Source organism: Carassius gibelio, chromosome A17 (genome assembly GCF_023724105.1).
Source record: "Carassius gibelio isolate Cgi1373 ecotype wild population from Czech Republic chromosome A17, carGib1.2-hapl.c, whole genome shotgun sequence".
NCBI lineage: Eukaryota > Metazoa > Chordata > Actinopteri > Cypriniformes > Cyprinidae > Carassius > Carassius gibelio.
In genome coordinates this window covers 26,162,045-26,179,369 of record NC_068387.1, presented here as the reverse complement: position 1 = coordinate 26,179,369, position 17,325 = coordinate 26,162,045, and the positions used below count along the sequence as shown (strand labels likewise).

At 33.3% G+C, this 17,325-nt stretch overlaps 1 protein-coding gene across 2 annotated transcripts in view; it reads right to left on the bottom strand.

Annotated features, from left to right (window-relative positions):
• The window catches only part of LOC128031331 (1-phosphatidylinositol 4,5-bisphosphate phosphodiesterase beta-2), a 33,101-nt gene that overhangs the window by 935 nt on the left and 14,841 nt on the right, over positions 1–17,325 (bottom strand). Inside the window, exons 19-32 of one of the 2 annotated variants that reach the window (XM_052619520.1) lie at positions 15,335–15,486; positions 15,066–15,230; positions 14,886–14,985; positions 13,041–13,145; positions 12,905–12,960; positions 11,844–11,913; positions 11,104–11,250; positions 10,918–11,073; positions 10,324–10,501; positions 9,169–9,292; positions 7,765–7,829; positions 7,314–7,334; positions 6,565–6,613; positions 1,736–1,834 (exon numbers count right to left, since the gene is read on the bottom strand). In XM_052619520.1, the coding sequence (XP_052475480.1) occupies positions 1,736–1,834; positions 6,565–6,613; positions 7,314–7,334; positions 7,765–7,829; positions 9,169–9,292; positions 10,324–10,501; positions 10,918–11,073; positions 11,104–11,250; positions 11,844–11,913; positions 12,905–12,960; positions 13,041–13,145; positions 14,886–14,985; positions 15,066–15,230; positions 15,335–15,486 (1,487 nt within the window). Of the gene's footprint in view, positions 1–1,735; positions 1,835–6,564; positions 6,614–7,313; positions 7,335–7,764; positions 7,830–9,168; positions 9,293–10,323; positions 10,502–10,917; positions 11,251–11,843; positions 11,914–12,904; positions 12,961–13,040; positions 13,146–14,885; positions 14,986–15,065; positions 15,231–15,334; positions 15,487–17,325 lie in introns of both variants that reach the window. The other variant, XM_052619519.1, reaches the window with a different exon arrangement.

Here is a 17,325-nt window from a genome sequence, read left to right as displayed (position 1 = left end):
TATTTATCAAAATTAATTTGACATGAACCAAGAGAAATGAACCAATAGAAAACATTACCGTCTCCAGCCGCCAGAGGGCCCTCTATGCTGCTCTGTGCTCCTGTAGTCTACACTGAAGACATAGAGCGCCCTCTCGTGGCTGGAGACGGTAATGTTTTCTCTTGGTTCTTTGTTCTAAATAAATGCGACTCATAGTCCAGTGCGACTTATATATGTTTTTTTCCTCATCATGACGTATTTTTGGACTGATGCGACTTATATGCGACTTATAGTCCGAAAAATACGGTACATGGACGCAACTGTTTGGTTACCTGCTTTCTTCATTTTGGGTTTAGAACAACATGAGGGATTGTGTAAATGATGACACAATTTAGATTTTTGGGTGAATTTTCCCAAAGTCTGACCACTTAAGGAAACAAAATATTCCTAAATACCTACATTTGTATAGAAATGTTGAAAAGAAAAGCATTGAAATCAAAATTGTATTTTGAACGTACATATTCATGATTTGATTGATTATTAAAAGTGTTTGTATTTTTCATAGTTTTGTTTTAAGATGATTTATAAATTAAATTAATTTGACAGTTTCATAATTAGTAATCGTATAATTTTAATTGTTTTTATTTTTATATTTACTGTTTTATTTTCATTTTATATGCTACGATTCAATTAATTATTAGCGTTTCATCAACTCAATAAAATTAAAATATTTTGTAACATTTAATTATTATTTATTTTAGTGTTTTATTTTGGATCGATTATTATTTTTATATTATTTACTTATTATTATTTTCATAAATGTATTTACATTATTAATTCATTATTTGAAAGTGTTTTATTTTAATAGTTCTTGCTTTAAAATGTATATTTTACACTTTAGAATTTGAATAATAATCCTCTTTATGTAATTATAATCAAATAAAATGTTATTTAAAAAACAAGCTTTTCATACTGTAATACAATATATATATATGTATATATATATATATATATATATATATATATATATATATATATATATATATATATATATATATATATATTTTTTTTTTTTATGAAGTCACTTCTGCTCATCAAGCCTGCATTTATTTGATTAAAAAATAAAGTAAAAACAGTAATATTATCAAAAGGAATTACAATTGAAAATAACTATGAATACATTTTTTATGTGAATAAATTGTAAAAAAAATATTGATTAGTCTAATCAAAGCTGAATGTTCAGCATCATTATAAATGTTTAAATTTAAATGATTTAATTTAACATTTTTACTCTTAGTTCATGATTAAATTTTATTAAATTTTATTAAATTCATTTAAAATGTTTGTGATTTAATTAATTTTAAGGTTTTCATAAACTTTATGAAACATTTTGTAATATTATAAAATGTCTTTACTGTCAGTTTTGATTAATTTAATTAATCCATCATTACTGAATAAAATATTATTTCTTAGAAATTAATTATTTATTTTAATTTGACATTATTATTATTATTTTTTATTATTTTTTAAATTTTATATTTGTATGATTTAATTAATGCTTAGTAATGTTTTTATTTTAATTTATTTTAATTTATTTTTTTATTTTTAAATAATGCATTTTTGAGTTTTGATCAATTGAATGCATCCTTGCTGAATAAAATGAAAGGTTTGAATGGCTGTGTATAATATGCACTGTTAAATCGTGCACAATCAGACAGGAGCGAGTCGTAGGACAGAAGACAGGGTCAGTGTGTACCTGACTGATCAGTTCTCTGATGCTGGCCAGTGTAGCCGCCTGTTTCTTCTTCAGACTCTGTTCCTGCGGTGAAGCATCAGCGCTGCTCTTATCTGCCGACTGAGAGAGTGTGATATTACATGCATTATCAGCACACACACACACACACACACACACACACACACACACACGTGTTCAAACCACGTCTGCCAACATCACATGGTCATCCGACTGTGCGCATCTCCAAGCCCTGTGCACTTAACATACATGTTCTCAAGTGCAGCGTTAATATATGTGTGCATTAATATGTTAATATAGTGTTCAACAGAACGTGTTGCACTGCTCTCCAGGACATGTGCATGAACATGTGAGTGTCAGTGAAACAAAGAGAGAAAAGAGAGTTCATGTACAGCTATTGTTCACGCATCACGTTTAGCTGAGAGACTCGACCCTCATCATGTGGAAAAGATCAACTCCGGTGACCTTTCACTTTAACTTGAGGTGGTTTGTGCATCAAACCAAAACTATGAATCTGTTGCAATACCTAATGAGCTGATTTCTAAGAAAACATCATAAATTATTACACAAGAAGAAGAAATAAAAGCACAAGAAACTCAACTTAAAACTGGTTCTTATAGATAAGGGATTCCCAAACGTTTTGTCCCCCTTTGACCTAAAATATTCACTTGAAGTATCCCAGAAGATCCTAAGTTAATATTTCAGTAACTTATTCACATGTTTCACATGTTTTATGATGGTCACACAACATGCACGTAAATAAAAAAATCATTCAATCAAACAAATAAAATAGTATCTTTTTAGAAAGTGTTTTATTTGATTGTTTTTATTTGAAAATTGTTTATTTTCATTTTACATGTTTATGATTTAACTATGGAAGCATATGGGTAGCATTATTCAATTTGGGATGTAATATGCAAAATGACAATGCAATATGTAAAATGGCAATGCATTTCTGTATTTACATTTACATTTTCCAATAGATTTCTGCAACGTTTGGTGCAAAATTAAAATGAAAATTAAATTACATAATTTTCATTTGCCATTTACTACACCAGTTTTAATATGTAAAATGAATATTAATTTTAACGCTTTATAAGTTGCAAAATTAAAATGAAAATGTATTACAGAAATGATTAGATATGTCTAACATGTTAAAGCAAAAACTGTGGCAAAATGATCATTTAAATGCTATTTTTCTTAATTGCATTAACACTCACAGTCAAGACACTTACGATTGCATTTTCATTCGGTGTCCCGCAATGAATGTAGCAAAACTCAATGTGCACATTGGAAATGCATTCCGAGCCGATCACGTGTCCCCGCCCTCGCGCCACGTCAATCATTGTGTGAACAAGGCGGGGCTTACAGAAGGTCAGAGACTCAAGTCTCAAGAAGAGGATTCAATCAAGTGAGACAACATGGACAAGACAGTTGGTCCGTGTATGTTTTGATCATTTCGGTTTATGGCTTCAATATTTCATTCGGACTTGTGGGCGGAGCTGAAACGCTGCTTTCATCTGATTGGTCGAATCGGATCGGTTTTCATCTGACAGCCTTCAGCTCGGTCTTGTCATTCTTTCAGGCAAAAGAGTCAGTGCGAATGAAGCACTGTAATGTCTGAAACTACGCTCACTGTTAATTAGCATAATATTTGAATCAGATGTAGCTGGGCACATAATTCGTGCTGCTGAGACCTGCAAATTATTTCTAGGTTGTAGTATTGTATGAATATTGTCCCACTGATAAATACAGTGCAAATAGTTCTGTCCCTTTGGATAACAGTGAAGTGGAAATTAAAATCAATAATAGACTGAACAGTTCCATGTCTGTAACATTTACCACTCTCATCTTTTAAGTCATAAGGCACTAGGTATGTGTGTGTGTGTGACATTAATAAATAATTGTAAAAATGAATATAGTTACATTTCTAAATAAAAATAGTAAAATTAGCTCTATGCTGCTCAGTGCTCCTGTAGCCTACCCCAGAGCGCCCTCTCGCGGCTGTAGACGGTAATGTTTTCTCTTGGTCTTGAATAAATGTGACATATAGTCCAGTGCGACTTATATTATATAAGTCAAAAATACGTCATGACGATATGTTGTTTTCCTCGTCATGACGTATTTTTGGACTGATGCAACTTATACCGAAAAATACAGTTAACATTATTATTATTATTTATTATGAGAGTAATTGACACAGACTAGAACTTTAATGTTTCACCCAATTCAGCTCATATCTTTAGACTCGTCCGACTCGTGTTGCTTGTATAACTGGCCAGACTTACCTTCCCAAAAAATCCTATTTAATTTTATTTCATAAATGTAACTATATTTATTTCCACTTTACTGTTATCCAAAGGGACAGAACTATTTGCACTGTTTTTATCAGTGGGACAATATTCATACAATACTACAACCTAGAAATAGTTTGCAGGTCTCAGCAGCACGAATTATGTGCCCAGCTACATCTGATTCAAATATTATGCTAATTAACAGTGAGTGTAGTTTCAGACATTTCAGCTGAAGGCTGTCAGATGAAAACCGCTCCGATTCGACCAATCAGATGAAAGCAGCGTTTCAGCTCCGCCCACAAGTGCGAATACCATACCATACCAACTTTATTTGTTAAGCACTTTACAACAACCACAGTAGACCAAAGTGCTGTACAGAAAAATAAATAAAAATAAAATAGATAAAATAAACATATGTACCATTTATAACCACAGAATAAAAGCATTCAAAGTAACAAATTGAAACAAGTAAATAAAGTCGACCTCTTACTAGGTGTCAAAAGCCAAAGAGAAAAGATGGGTTTTAAGAAGGGTTTTAAAAACAGATAAAGAAGAGGCCTGCTTAACATGCAAAGGCAGATCATTCCACAGTTTAGGGGCAGACACAGCAAAGGCACGGTCCCCTCTGAGCTTACGCTTAGTTTTAGGCACAGTCAGGAGCAGCTGATCATCTGATCTGAGAGAGCGGACGGGTTTATAAGAGTGTAGAAGCTCAGAGAGGTATGGCGGAGCAAGACCATTTAGTGATTTAAAAGCAAATAACAGAATTTTAAAATGGATCCTAAATTGAATAGGCAGCCAGTGTAATGAAGCTAAAATAGGGGAAATGTGCTCATGTTTACGTGTGCCCGTTAAAAGACGTGCTGCTGCATTTTGTATCAACTGGAGACGGTTGATGGAGGACCCACTAACCCCCACATATAGTGAGTTACAGTAGTCCAGCCGTGTAGTTACAAAGGCGTGGATAACGGTTTTGAAATGTTGTCTTGACATCATTGGTTTTATTTTGGCCAGCTGCCTTAAATGAAAGAAGCTTGATTTGACAACAGCTTTGATCTGACTGTCAAATTTAAGCTCAGGGTCCACTTTAACTCCTAGGTTTGTGATAATAGGTTTAATATAGGGTGCTAAGGAGCCCAGATCTACAGGCGGGGTCCCAGTGGTGCCTCCGAAAACCATCACTTCTGTGTTTTTATCATTAAAATTTAAAAAGTTCAGAGCCATCCAGGCCTTTATGTCGTCGAGACAATTGAGTAGTTGTCCAACAGAGTTATAATTTTTCTTTTTTAGAGGTACATAAATCTGACTGTCATCTGCATAACAGTGGAATGAAATGCCATACTTTCTAAGTATGGAACCAAGTGGAAGCAAATACAGAGAGAAAAGTAGAGGGCCGAGGACTGAGCCCTGTGGGACCCCACACAAGAGAGGACTAGAGGAGGATACAGAGTCTCCTAAGCTAACACAAAAAGTCCGATCCGCTAAGTATGACCTAAACCACTCCAGTGCTATGCCACTGATGCCCACCCACTGCCTTCAATATTGCCCACCGAATGAAAATGCAATCATAAGTGTCTTGACTGTGAGTGTTAATGCAATTAAGAAAAATAGAATTTAAATGATCATTTTGCCACAGTTTTTGCTTTAACATGTTAGACATATCTAATCATTTCTGTAATACATTTTCATTTTAATTTTGCAACTTATAAAGCGTTAAAATTAAAATTCATTTTACATATTAAAACTGGTGTAGTAAATGGCAAATGAAAATTATGTAATTTAATTTTCATTTTCATTTTGCACCAAACGTTGCACAAATCTATTGGAAAATGTAAATGTAAATACAGAAATGCATTGCCATTTTACATATTGCATTGTCATTTTGCATATTACATCCCAAATTGAATAATGCTACCCATATGCTTCCATATTTAACTGATTATAAGCAAGTGTTTTTAAATTTTTTTATTTGAAAAGTCTATATTTATTTAAAATTCATATTTTTGATTTAATTCATTGTTAGTAATGTCTTTTTATTTTGATCATTTAAAAAAAAAATTGTTAAAAAATTATTTTATTATTAGTACATGTGTTATTTTAATCGTTTTTCATTATTTATATTAATTTTACATTTTATAATTTAATAAAATGTTTATTAAGTATATTATCCTTATTGAAGAATTAAAAATTAAATCAATTTAATTATTAATGTTTCATTTTGATTGTTTTTATTTCTGCATTCTTTCTGTTCTTGCAGTGGAGATGTGGAAATAATGGACAGTGAAAGAAATAGAGAAGTGGATGAATTTGGATGAGCTGCATGTGAATAGAGAGAGAGAGAGAGAGAGAGAGAGAGAGAGAGAGAGAGAGAGAGAGAGAGAGAGCGCACATGTTAGACTGCGTTTGTCTTTGTGTCCAACCGTTGTCATGGTTACAGCTCTCATCTCAATTGCACTTCTCATTCAAAAGCTGTCCATCTCTTTTTCTTTTGTGCTCTTCACGCTCAATCTCTCGATCTGTGCTCATGTGGTGTTTTACCTGAGCGCTATCATTGTCAAGCTGCTCCGTACTTTTGGATTTCTTCATTCTGAAACAGAGAGACATAAGGATTGGTGTGTTAAAACAAGAGTAATCAAGTTTGATGGAACATAAAAGAGGATTATAAAGAAATTAATACTTTAATAGCATAATAGAAGATCATATGACACTAAAGACTGGAGTAATGATCCTAAAAAATTCAGCTTTGGTCACAGAAATAATTACCATATTACAATATATTACAATAGAAAACATTTATTTTAAATTGTAATTATATTTCACAATAGTTACTGTTTTTGATAAAAAACTGTTATTATAAAAAAAAAAAAAAAATTATATATATATATATATATATATATATATATATATATATATATATATATATCTTACATTTTTATGATTTAAATAATTATTAGTGACTTATTTTGACTGATTTAATTTGAAGTATTTATGGTTTAATTTATTATTACTAAGTGTTTTATTCAAATTATATTTATATTTATATTTACATTTTAATTTATTTACATTTATGTTGACAATTTACATTTAAATTATATATTTTACATCTTACATTTTAAAGAAATCCAAATAAATGCATCTTGGGTGAACATAAGGTATTTATTTTAATTTGACATATTTATGACTTTTTTTTTTTTTTTTGTAAGTGTTTCATTTTGATCAATTTAAAATTATTTTATTTTTTACATTTTTATGTAAAATTCATACATAAACATAAAAAAAAATCTTACTTGTCTTTCTTCTTGGACTCACTAAAAAAAGAAAGAAAAAAAAACAGATTGTGAGAGATGTGATGAGAGATATCATGAATATTATGTACCTTTTGTGATCTAGTTGTGGATTTTAATAGTAATAGCAGATGTTCTCATACAGCAGTCATTCCTCACACAAGCTGTTTTATTTCACTATGGGGTCCCACTCATGCCCACGGTGCTCATTTACTGTGAACAATAATAATTAACAAACAAACCGAGCTTCACGTAGAAAAGGTCACCGGCTCCTGGTTTTGTCAGACATGAAACCTCATTATAAATCTAAAGACAAAACCATCTCACACACTTCAGCTCTCTGATGCATTAGCTCAAAGACGCACTCAATGATTCATCTCACGCTCGTTCTTTCTTGCTTTTTTTTTTGTATTTCTCTCATTGCAAACCCACACACACACACACACACACACACCTGTTGAGTGCCTTGACCTCACTGCAGTGCTTCTCTGTGGCCATTTCCAGGAGTTTTGTCAAACGCTGTAACACAGGAAGTACAGGAGAGAACACAGGAAGTGTCACTGACACATATCAGAACAGAACGCACCAGCTGGCCCTCCGAGCCGCTCCGAGATCTGCTCCACACAGAGGAAATGAATACAAGCACTTCCTGCGACTTCCAAGAAAGAAATACCCAGCACCTGCTTTCTGGTTTAGCGGGTGAAAATAATGCATCTGATCACTTCATGTTCAAATCATTCATGTTTTTAGAGTGTTGCTGTGTGGTTGGAATGGTTTAAAGTGTTGTTATGCAACATTGTTTCATATTCTTCACAAACATTTGCAAATGATACATTTTCGTGACGATGCAGCAGTGGCCAGAACATAATGGCAGTCCTCATTGTCGAGCCCTGAGGAATCTTTTGTGTTTTCTCTGAGCCCGAGTACAGATCCATTCAGAGGTGACGCTGGTCAATATGAGTGTAAGAGGATGTCACGGGTCCGGTCAGGTTTACTCTTCCAGTACGGGACATGAGTGACCCCTGATCTGTGCTGATCAACTAGAGAAGCGGTGTGCTGATGGGTAATCAATACCTGAGAGAGTCCTGGCTCACGGCCAGCTGGACAGTGCAGGACTGAGAAGATGATCGGATCATTGAAACGCTCAGTATGGCCAAATCAAACAAGAATTTATAAAATAAAATAAAATAAAATAAAATAAAATAAAATAAAATAAAATAAAATAAAATAAAATAAAATAAAATAAAATAAAGTTAAGTTAAGTTAAGTTAAGTTAAATAAAAATAAAAATAAAAATAAAAATAAAAATAAACTGAAATTCTCGGTATAGGTGAAACAAAAATAATTCACATAATAATAATAATAATAATAATAATAATAATAATAATAACAATCTAATTACAATTCTTAGAACAAGAATTCACAAAAAAATTAATTAAATAAAAGAATAAAAATAATTGGCTAATTAAAATGCTGAAAACTAAATGGCAGATTTTTTTTTATTTATTAACAAAACAACATTAATAATGATGTTTACTAGTATTATTATTGTTGTTTATATAATATAATGTAAAACATAAACTCTGATCACTGTGTGATTATTGTGTTTGTTTGGCATAAGCCAGTTAAAACCCTTCCTGCCAATCCTGTTTTGATGAGAGAGATGTTCATGTGCTTTTTTTATAATGTTTTCTAGCAGATTTACGCTATGTGTGTATGTGGTTGATTTCTGAAACAAAATCAGCAGATTTCTTTGACTGTACACTCTCTCTGACAGCTGATGAGGTCACAGTCTCACAATGCGACTCTTAAAACAATCATTAGCAGCACTGTACAGTAATAATGTGTGTGTCTTTACCTCAGTGTTGTTCTGTTCTTTCTTCTTCTTGATTTGATCGTGTTGCTCCACCAGCAGAACCCTGAGCTCCGACTTCAGCTTCTGCTTGAGTTCATTTATCTGGTCACTGGGATCATCACCAGACCTGGACAATCACATGGGAACAAACACAATAACTTAACCAGACATCAACACACAACATACTCCTCATGGGACAACAACACAACACAACGTGGATGCACACCAGACTTCTTTACTAGTTTAATGAAGACCACCACTGATCAAGGACAGAACCTATGGATGTCCAAACCTGACAAAATTTGAAATAAATAAATACGTAAATATACAAAGAAATGTAAACAAGGAAAACTAAATAAATAAAATGTATTGATAAATATACAAAGAAAAAAATATATAATTATTTATACATTCATTTTCTTATGTATATTTCATTTTTTCCACATTTATTTATTTCCACTTTATTTATTTCCACATTTATGGAGTTAAATAAATGTATATATATATATATATATATATATATATATATATATATATATATATATATATATATATATATATATATATATATATATATATATATACATAATAAAATAAAATAAAAATCAATGTAGAAGAAAAATAAAATATGCATAAGGAAATTAAAGTATAAATATATTTTTTATTTTCTTTGTATATTTATTTATCTATTTATATACTTCACATTTTTTCAGGTTTGAAATTCCATAAGAAAGAGCCAATCACCAGTATGTACATTGTTTACTAAAACCAAAATTGTTTAAAAATAGTTTTCTTTTTAATGAAATAAAGATAAAAAATGAAAAGTATGTATTAGATGAAAAACAACAACAAATAAAAATGTAAACAATACATTTTGCTTTGATAAGTAAAACTACTCAAATGTATAAAAAAAGACAAACGTACATAAAATTATGAAAACGTCAACTTAAATAGAAAAATACATTTAATGGAAGATATATTATCTGAAAAAGTCTTATCTTCAGCAGTTTTGCTTCTCAGTAGAGAGAGAAAACTAAAATTTAAATAAAAAATAATTTAAATGAATTAACTAAATTGGAAAAACATATGGAATTTGAAAATACTGCAATAGAATAAAATAACACTCCCTATAAGAGAGCGTGTTCACTCTGTGTTTACTTCTTGCCCGTGCTCTTCTTCTTCAAGGCTTTGAACTGGTCGCTGTATTTCTGAATCAGTTCTTCTCGTTTCTTCTGAAACTTCTTCTCCGTGTCTTTCAGCTCTTTGTCCTGTTTCTTGGCGACTTTCAGGAAGTTCTTGTGCTGCTGCAGTTCTTCACAGGTCACAGTGCTGGGATCTGAAAATAACCCCAGTGAACGTGTACACAACCAATAACAGATGTTAATAAGGCAAAATTCTCACTATGACAGAATTTATTTATGATTTTTTGTAAACACCATGCCAGCTTATCTGGCTATTTTTATAGTAAAAATCAATGCTTGAGAAAAAAAAAAAAAGAAATTAAATAAGAAAAAAACAAAAAAAGGACTGTTTAAAAATGAATAAAAAATGGATTATTAAAATAAATATTCTGTTTAATAATTATACATTTATTATTATTTAGTTTAGTGGTAGTGACACTGCATTTTGGTGGTTACTACAGTGATATCCAAACTATCCCCCTAGTAATGTGACAAGCAATGTAGAGAGTAAAATGTGTGATGACTTTACAATGTATCATTTAAACGGAGTCATGTGACACATGCAGGTCACCTGACGGATCAGATGGGGTTTCCTCGGTGGATTCTTTGGTCTCCGTGACAACAGCATCCGCAGCTGCAGCAGGTTCTGGATTTTCTTCTGGTTTTGGTTCAGTGTTTTCCTCTGGTTTGGGCTCAGGTTTTGGTTTTTCTTCTGGTTTGGGCTCAGGTTTTGGTTTTTCTTCTGGTTTGGGCTCAGGTTTTGGTTGTTGTTCTGGTTTAGGCTCAGGTTCTGGTTTGGCTGGTTCTGGTTTTTCCTCTGGTTTGGTTGGTTCTGGAGCTGGAGTCTGTTTGGCCGGAGGTGCAGCGTCGCCCTCTGCTGGAGCTTCTTCTGCAGCCTTCGTTTCTTAAAATACAGACGGATAGATATTATCATCCATTTATCCATTTATCCATTATAGGCTGTTTCCAATCAGTCAAAGTCTTAATGGTGCAAAATCCATCAATCATGAAACAATTTCAGTGAATCTGAATATATTTTGTTTCAGGTTATTGAGACAAATGTATTCTACAGAAGACAAGTGTTGTTATTCAGCTCAATTAAAAATAACAATGATACAAATGGCCAAAAATGACTAAAAAGTGAAAATGTAAAAATAAAAGCTAATTCAAAATATTAATAAAACTATAATAGCATAAAAATAATACTAACATATCACTGACAAAAAAGGATTATTAATATACTATAGCCAAAACTAAATGAAAAATGAATTATAAATACAAAACACACACACACAACACAAAAACTATATGAAATAAAATAAGTTTAACACTAAAATTACTAACACTAAATTTAGATTCAAAACATTTTTTTCTTACAATTATTATATACAAATACTTTAAAAAAAAAAAGGGAAAATTTGTCGTGTCAGTGCAGTTAAATCGCTGATTCTTTGATGTTTATTAGTTAACGATGTCCATCACGTGTGTGTTATTCACCTGCAGGTGTGACCCCCGTCTGGGCTCCGTCAGCGACAGGTAACTCATATTCAGACACGTATGTAGAACTCTGTACAGAGATTACAGTGAGATCTGTGTGAGACGGCTTCATTCATAACAGCACTGAATCACACAGTTACTGTATGCATTAGGCTCACACTAAGAAGAGGATTTCTCTCATATTTGGTGTATTTTTAAATAATGTCCAAATGATTGTACAGTATCACACTTATTACAAGGCTACTTATCAAATAAGTAAATAAATGTGCGTGAAATATTAGATTCGAATTTAAATGAGATGTATGAAACTTGCAAATCTATGAATGAAATCAACAGCAGTTATATGTTCAGAAGTTGTTATCAGTGTTGTTTTAATATAATTTGTTATATATATTATATGTGTGTGTGTGTGTGTGTGTGTATATGTGTGTGTGTGTGTATTAGCATATTAATTTAACATTGAATGAAATGAAAATTGTTTCCTTGACAACTAGTTCAAATAAAATATGTTTTTTTATATATATTATTTTATTTTATTTTTATTTTTATTTTAAATAATGAAAGTTGTTTTTATCGTTTCGTTTTAATTTTAATTTTACTAAACCATAATAGCCCTGGTTGTTATCAGTGTTATTTTAGCATCTTTTGAATTAGTTTGTGTTTTTATATTTTGTTTTCTTTTTAAATGTAACAATTTAGTACAAAGTTTGTATTGTGTTCTGTGATTATAAGAATTGTAAAAAAAATATCTATATAATTTTTAGAATTTTATTTGTTTTGGTTTTTAGTACATCAAATTAAACTAAATAAAAATGTCGCCTTGTCATCTAGCTGAATTTTTTTTTTTTTTCGGTTAATGTTTATTTATTTATTTATGGTTTCAATTTTAGTTAACTATTATAACCTTGTTTTTTTTTTTTTTTTTTTTTTTTAAATGCAGCAGTTAATCTATATTCTTTTTTCTAAGAGACCCTGCATGTTTTTAGACTGCAGGTCACTCTAAAGAAACGAATGTCTGTCAAGAGAACATGCATCTCTCATTCTCTGTGCACTAACTCTACCTCAGTCTTCGGCGGCTTTGACGTCTTCACAGGATTGAAAAGTGCATCCGAGAAATCTAACAGAAAAACAATCATTGAGTTGTTGTCCGATGTTGCATTCAGTAAAGCAGGTTACTGTAGGTTTGTAGGTCAGTACCAGCGAATGCAGCGGGGATGTAGTCCTTCACCTCGATGTGCACGAACACAGACGGCAGCGTGAGCGGCATGTTGCTCTCAGTGCGCAGACCGATGTGCTGGAAACCTGCAAACCATCACAGCATTTGACAAACGTCTTAAACTTTATTACATTACTCAAAGGATACTTAAATAGAGTGCACTTGCATCACTGTTTCTGTGCACGTCTGAAAAATGCACTGTGTTTTACAGTCCTTTTTGTCATGCTTTAAATAAATATATGTATGTTGATGTATTGACTAACATACTAAAGCACATGTAAAATAATTTATTTTCATTTCAACCAAAAGTACACTTGTTAATGTCTTTTAGAAGTACTACATTTCAATGCACTTTCTGGTACAGTTCAGTATACTCCAGTACAAACTGGTTAAAAGATTGTCTGTAACGCATTTGGTGCTGGTCAATACATGATAAACAATTATTTACTTGACACAAATATATTTCCTTGCTTCCGAGAGCCTGAAATGTAAGTGTGACAATTAACATACAATGCATAATTGATAAACTCTGTGTGATTAAATATATATAAATGAAGATTAAAGTAGATGTATATGTATTTAAAAAGCATGTTTATTACTACTGTGCACTTCAGACAAAGTTTATTTATTTATTTATTTATTTTTTAAATTGGAGTTTGGCAAAAATAAAATAAAATAAAATAAAATAAATGCTTATAGTGTTGTATACTACACTGGTAAATTGAATTTAACACATTAAAATGTATTATATATTAAGACCCATTAAAATCGTTATAACAAAATTGATTTAAATTCAAGACTAGCTATTCAAAGACTACTTATTAGGTAGGTCAATTGGTTAATGTTATTTAACGCATTAACTAATATTAACTCACAATGTGCAATACATTCTTATTCCATTTATTAATCTTTGTTTGCATTAATTTTAAAAAATACAACTGTTCATTGTTAGTTCATTGTTAGCTCAGGTCTATTAATTAATAATGACAGATAAAACTTTAGATTTTTTATAATGTATTTGTAAATGTTAAAATTAATATAAACTCAGATTAATTAATAATTTGCAAGTATTTGTCAATGCTGGTTTATGTTCACTAATGTAAATTGAACCTTATTGTAAAATGTTACCAAAAAAGACAACTATATATAAGGGTCATGAGGGTACATTTTTCGAAATTGAGATTTATATATCATCTGAAAGCTGAATAAATAATTGTTCCATAGATATGGTTTGTTAGGAGGACAATATTTAGCTGAGATACAACTATTTGAAAATCTGGAATCTGAGGGAGCAAAAAAAATCTAAATATTGAGAAAATCATCTTTAAAGTTGTTCAAATGAAGTTATTATGAATATAAAGCATATTACAAATTAAAAATGTAGTTTTTATTTATTTACAGTAGGAAATTTACAGAATATCTTCATGGAACAAGATCTTTACAGAATATCCTCATTATTTTTGGCACTAAAGAAAAATCTATAATTTTGACCCGTGCAATGTATTTTTGGTTATTGCTACAAATATACCCCAGAGACTCAAGACTGCTTTTGTGCTCCAGGGACACAAATATATTTAACTTTATAATAATGTTAATGTAATCAACATGAAAGCATAATTTAGTTTACTTTAATCGCTTATTATGTTTCAAAAGACACAATAGATGCAACTGAGACAGTGCACATGAAGATGCATTGAAGTAAAAAGTTGCATTTAATATAAATTTAAACGATAATACATTTGAATCAATTTCAAATAATATGCATTCAGGTTTAAATCGCAGAAGTATATTCTTTTAAAGTATATTACGTTGTAGGAGGTTCTCACCTGTCTGTAGAGCGTCCAGAGGGATGATCCGGTGACCCAGGAACTTTCCGCCCTCCTCCTGAACCACGAGTCTGAGGTAAGCCATCTCCGGCAGCAAGATCTGCACAACATCACACAAAAGTCAGCCTCCGAGCTGCTCCAACACACCTGAGTCATGATACGAGATGCGTGGGATCTGACCTTCTCGAAGACGAATGGCTCCTCGTTCCACTCGGGGTTGATGGCGTTGGGTGTCGTGCTCCATTTGGTGCGATATTTGCGTTTGGGGTCTTTGGGCAAACCGATGAGCTCGACCTCCACTCCAGTTTTCACGTGCTTTTCCGACAGGAACTGACCGGAGTAAATCTGTATACACAGGATACAGTTCACAGGTACATCAACAAAATTTACATTTTGAGTATTTCCATGCATGATTTTTCAATGTGAGCCCCAATGCATTTCTGCAGGACCTTAATGGTGAGAGTGCTGGCGATGATGGTGTCAATCCTGTCGGTGAAGGGATCGAACTTCTTGTCGCTGCGGCGGAGCACGTCGTGTTTGAGGAGGTAACCCGTCCTGCCGTTAAACTCAAACAGAGCCATGTTCAGCTGCATGGGGAAGTCTACAGCATCAAACACACACCACATCATTAAACCCACAGACACAGACACAAGTGACAGACACAGAGACACAGAGGCACAGAGACAGAGACACAGAGACAGAGATAGAGACAGAGACAAAGAGACACAGAGACACAGAGACAGACACAGACACAGAGACACAGACACAGACACAGACACAGAAAAAGACACAGAGACACAGAGACAAAGAGACACACAGACACAGAGACAGACACAGGATAGAGACACAGACACATACACAGACACAGAGACAGACACAGACACAGACACAGAGACACAGAGACACAGAGACACAGAGACACAGAGACACAGAGATACAGAGACACAGAGACACAGAGACACAGACACAGAGACACAGAGACTCAGACTCAGACACAGAGACAGACACAGAGACAGACACAGAGACAGACACAGACACACAGAGATACAGAGACACAGAGACACAGACACAGAGATACAGAGACACAGAGACACAGACACAGAGACACAGACACAGAGACACAGACACAGAGACATAGACACAGAGACACAGACACAGACACAGACACAGACACACAGAGACAGACACAGACACAGACACACAGACACAGAAACACAGAGACTCAGACACAGAGACACAGACACAGAGACATAGACACAGAGACACAGACACAGACACAGACACAGACACACAGAGACAGACACAGACACAGAGACTCAGACACAGAGACATAGACACAGACACAGACACAGACACAGACACAGAGACAGAGACAGAGACAGAGACAGACACAGAGACATAGACACAGAGACACAGACACAGACACAGAGACAGAGACAGAGACAGACACAGAGACATAGACACAGACACAGACACAGAGACAGAGACAGAGACAGAGACAGACACAGAGACATAGACACAGAGACACAGACACAGAGACAGACACAGAGACATAGATATAGACACAGACACAGACAGAGACACAGACACAGAGACAGCAGGTGAACGTGTGTGTGTGTGTGTGTGTGTGTGTGTGTGTGTGTGTGTGTGTGTGACCTCAGTGTGTCTGACCCTATTGTGCACCACAGTGACCCTTAGTATGTTTGTGTATTTCTATGTAAGTTTAAGACTGTGGAGTCAAACGTTCACACAAATGTTATAATTTGCTAGTTTAATATTAGGAGATATTATAATCAGTTCCATTACTGTGATGTCCATTTATTTGTTATAATTTATTTTATTTCTTCTATATATGTACACTAAGCTTTGGAAATATTGTATAATTTACATTCATGCCAATAAAGCAATATTTAATTGAATTGAATTGAATTGAGACAGAGACACAGAGACTCAGAGACTCAGACACAGACACAGAGACACAGGGACACAGAGACTCAGACACAGACACAGACACAGACACAGACACACAGACACAGAGACACAGACACAGAGACACAGACACAGAGACACAGACACAGACACAGAGACACAGAGACACAGACACAGAGACACAGAGACAGAGACACAGACACAGAGACTCAGACACAGAGACTCAGACACAGACACAGACACACAGACACAGACACAGAGACACAGACACAGACACAGACACAGAGACACAGAGACTCAGACACAGAGACACAGAGACTCAGACACAGACACAGAGACAGACACAGAGACACAGAGACTCAGACACAGACACAGAGACACAGAGACACAGAGACACAGACACAGACACAGACACAGACACAGAGACACAGAGACACAGAGACACAGACACAGACACAGACACAGAGACACAGAGACACAGAGACTCAGACACAGAGACACAGAGACAGAG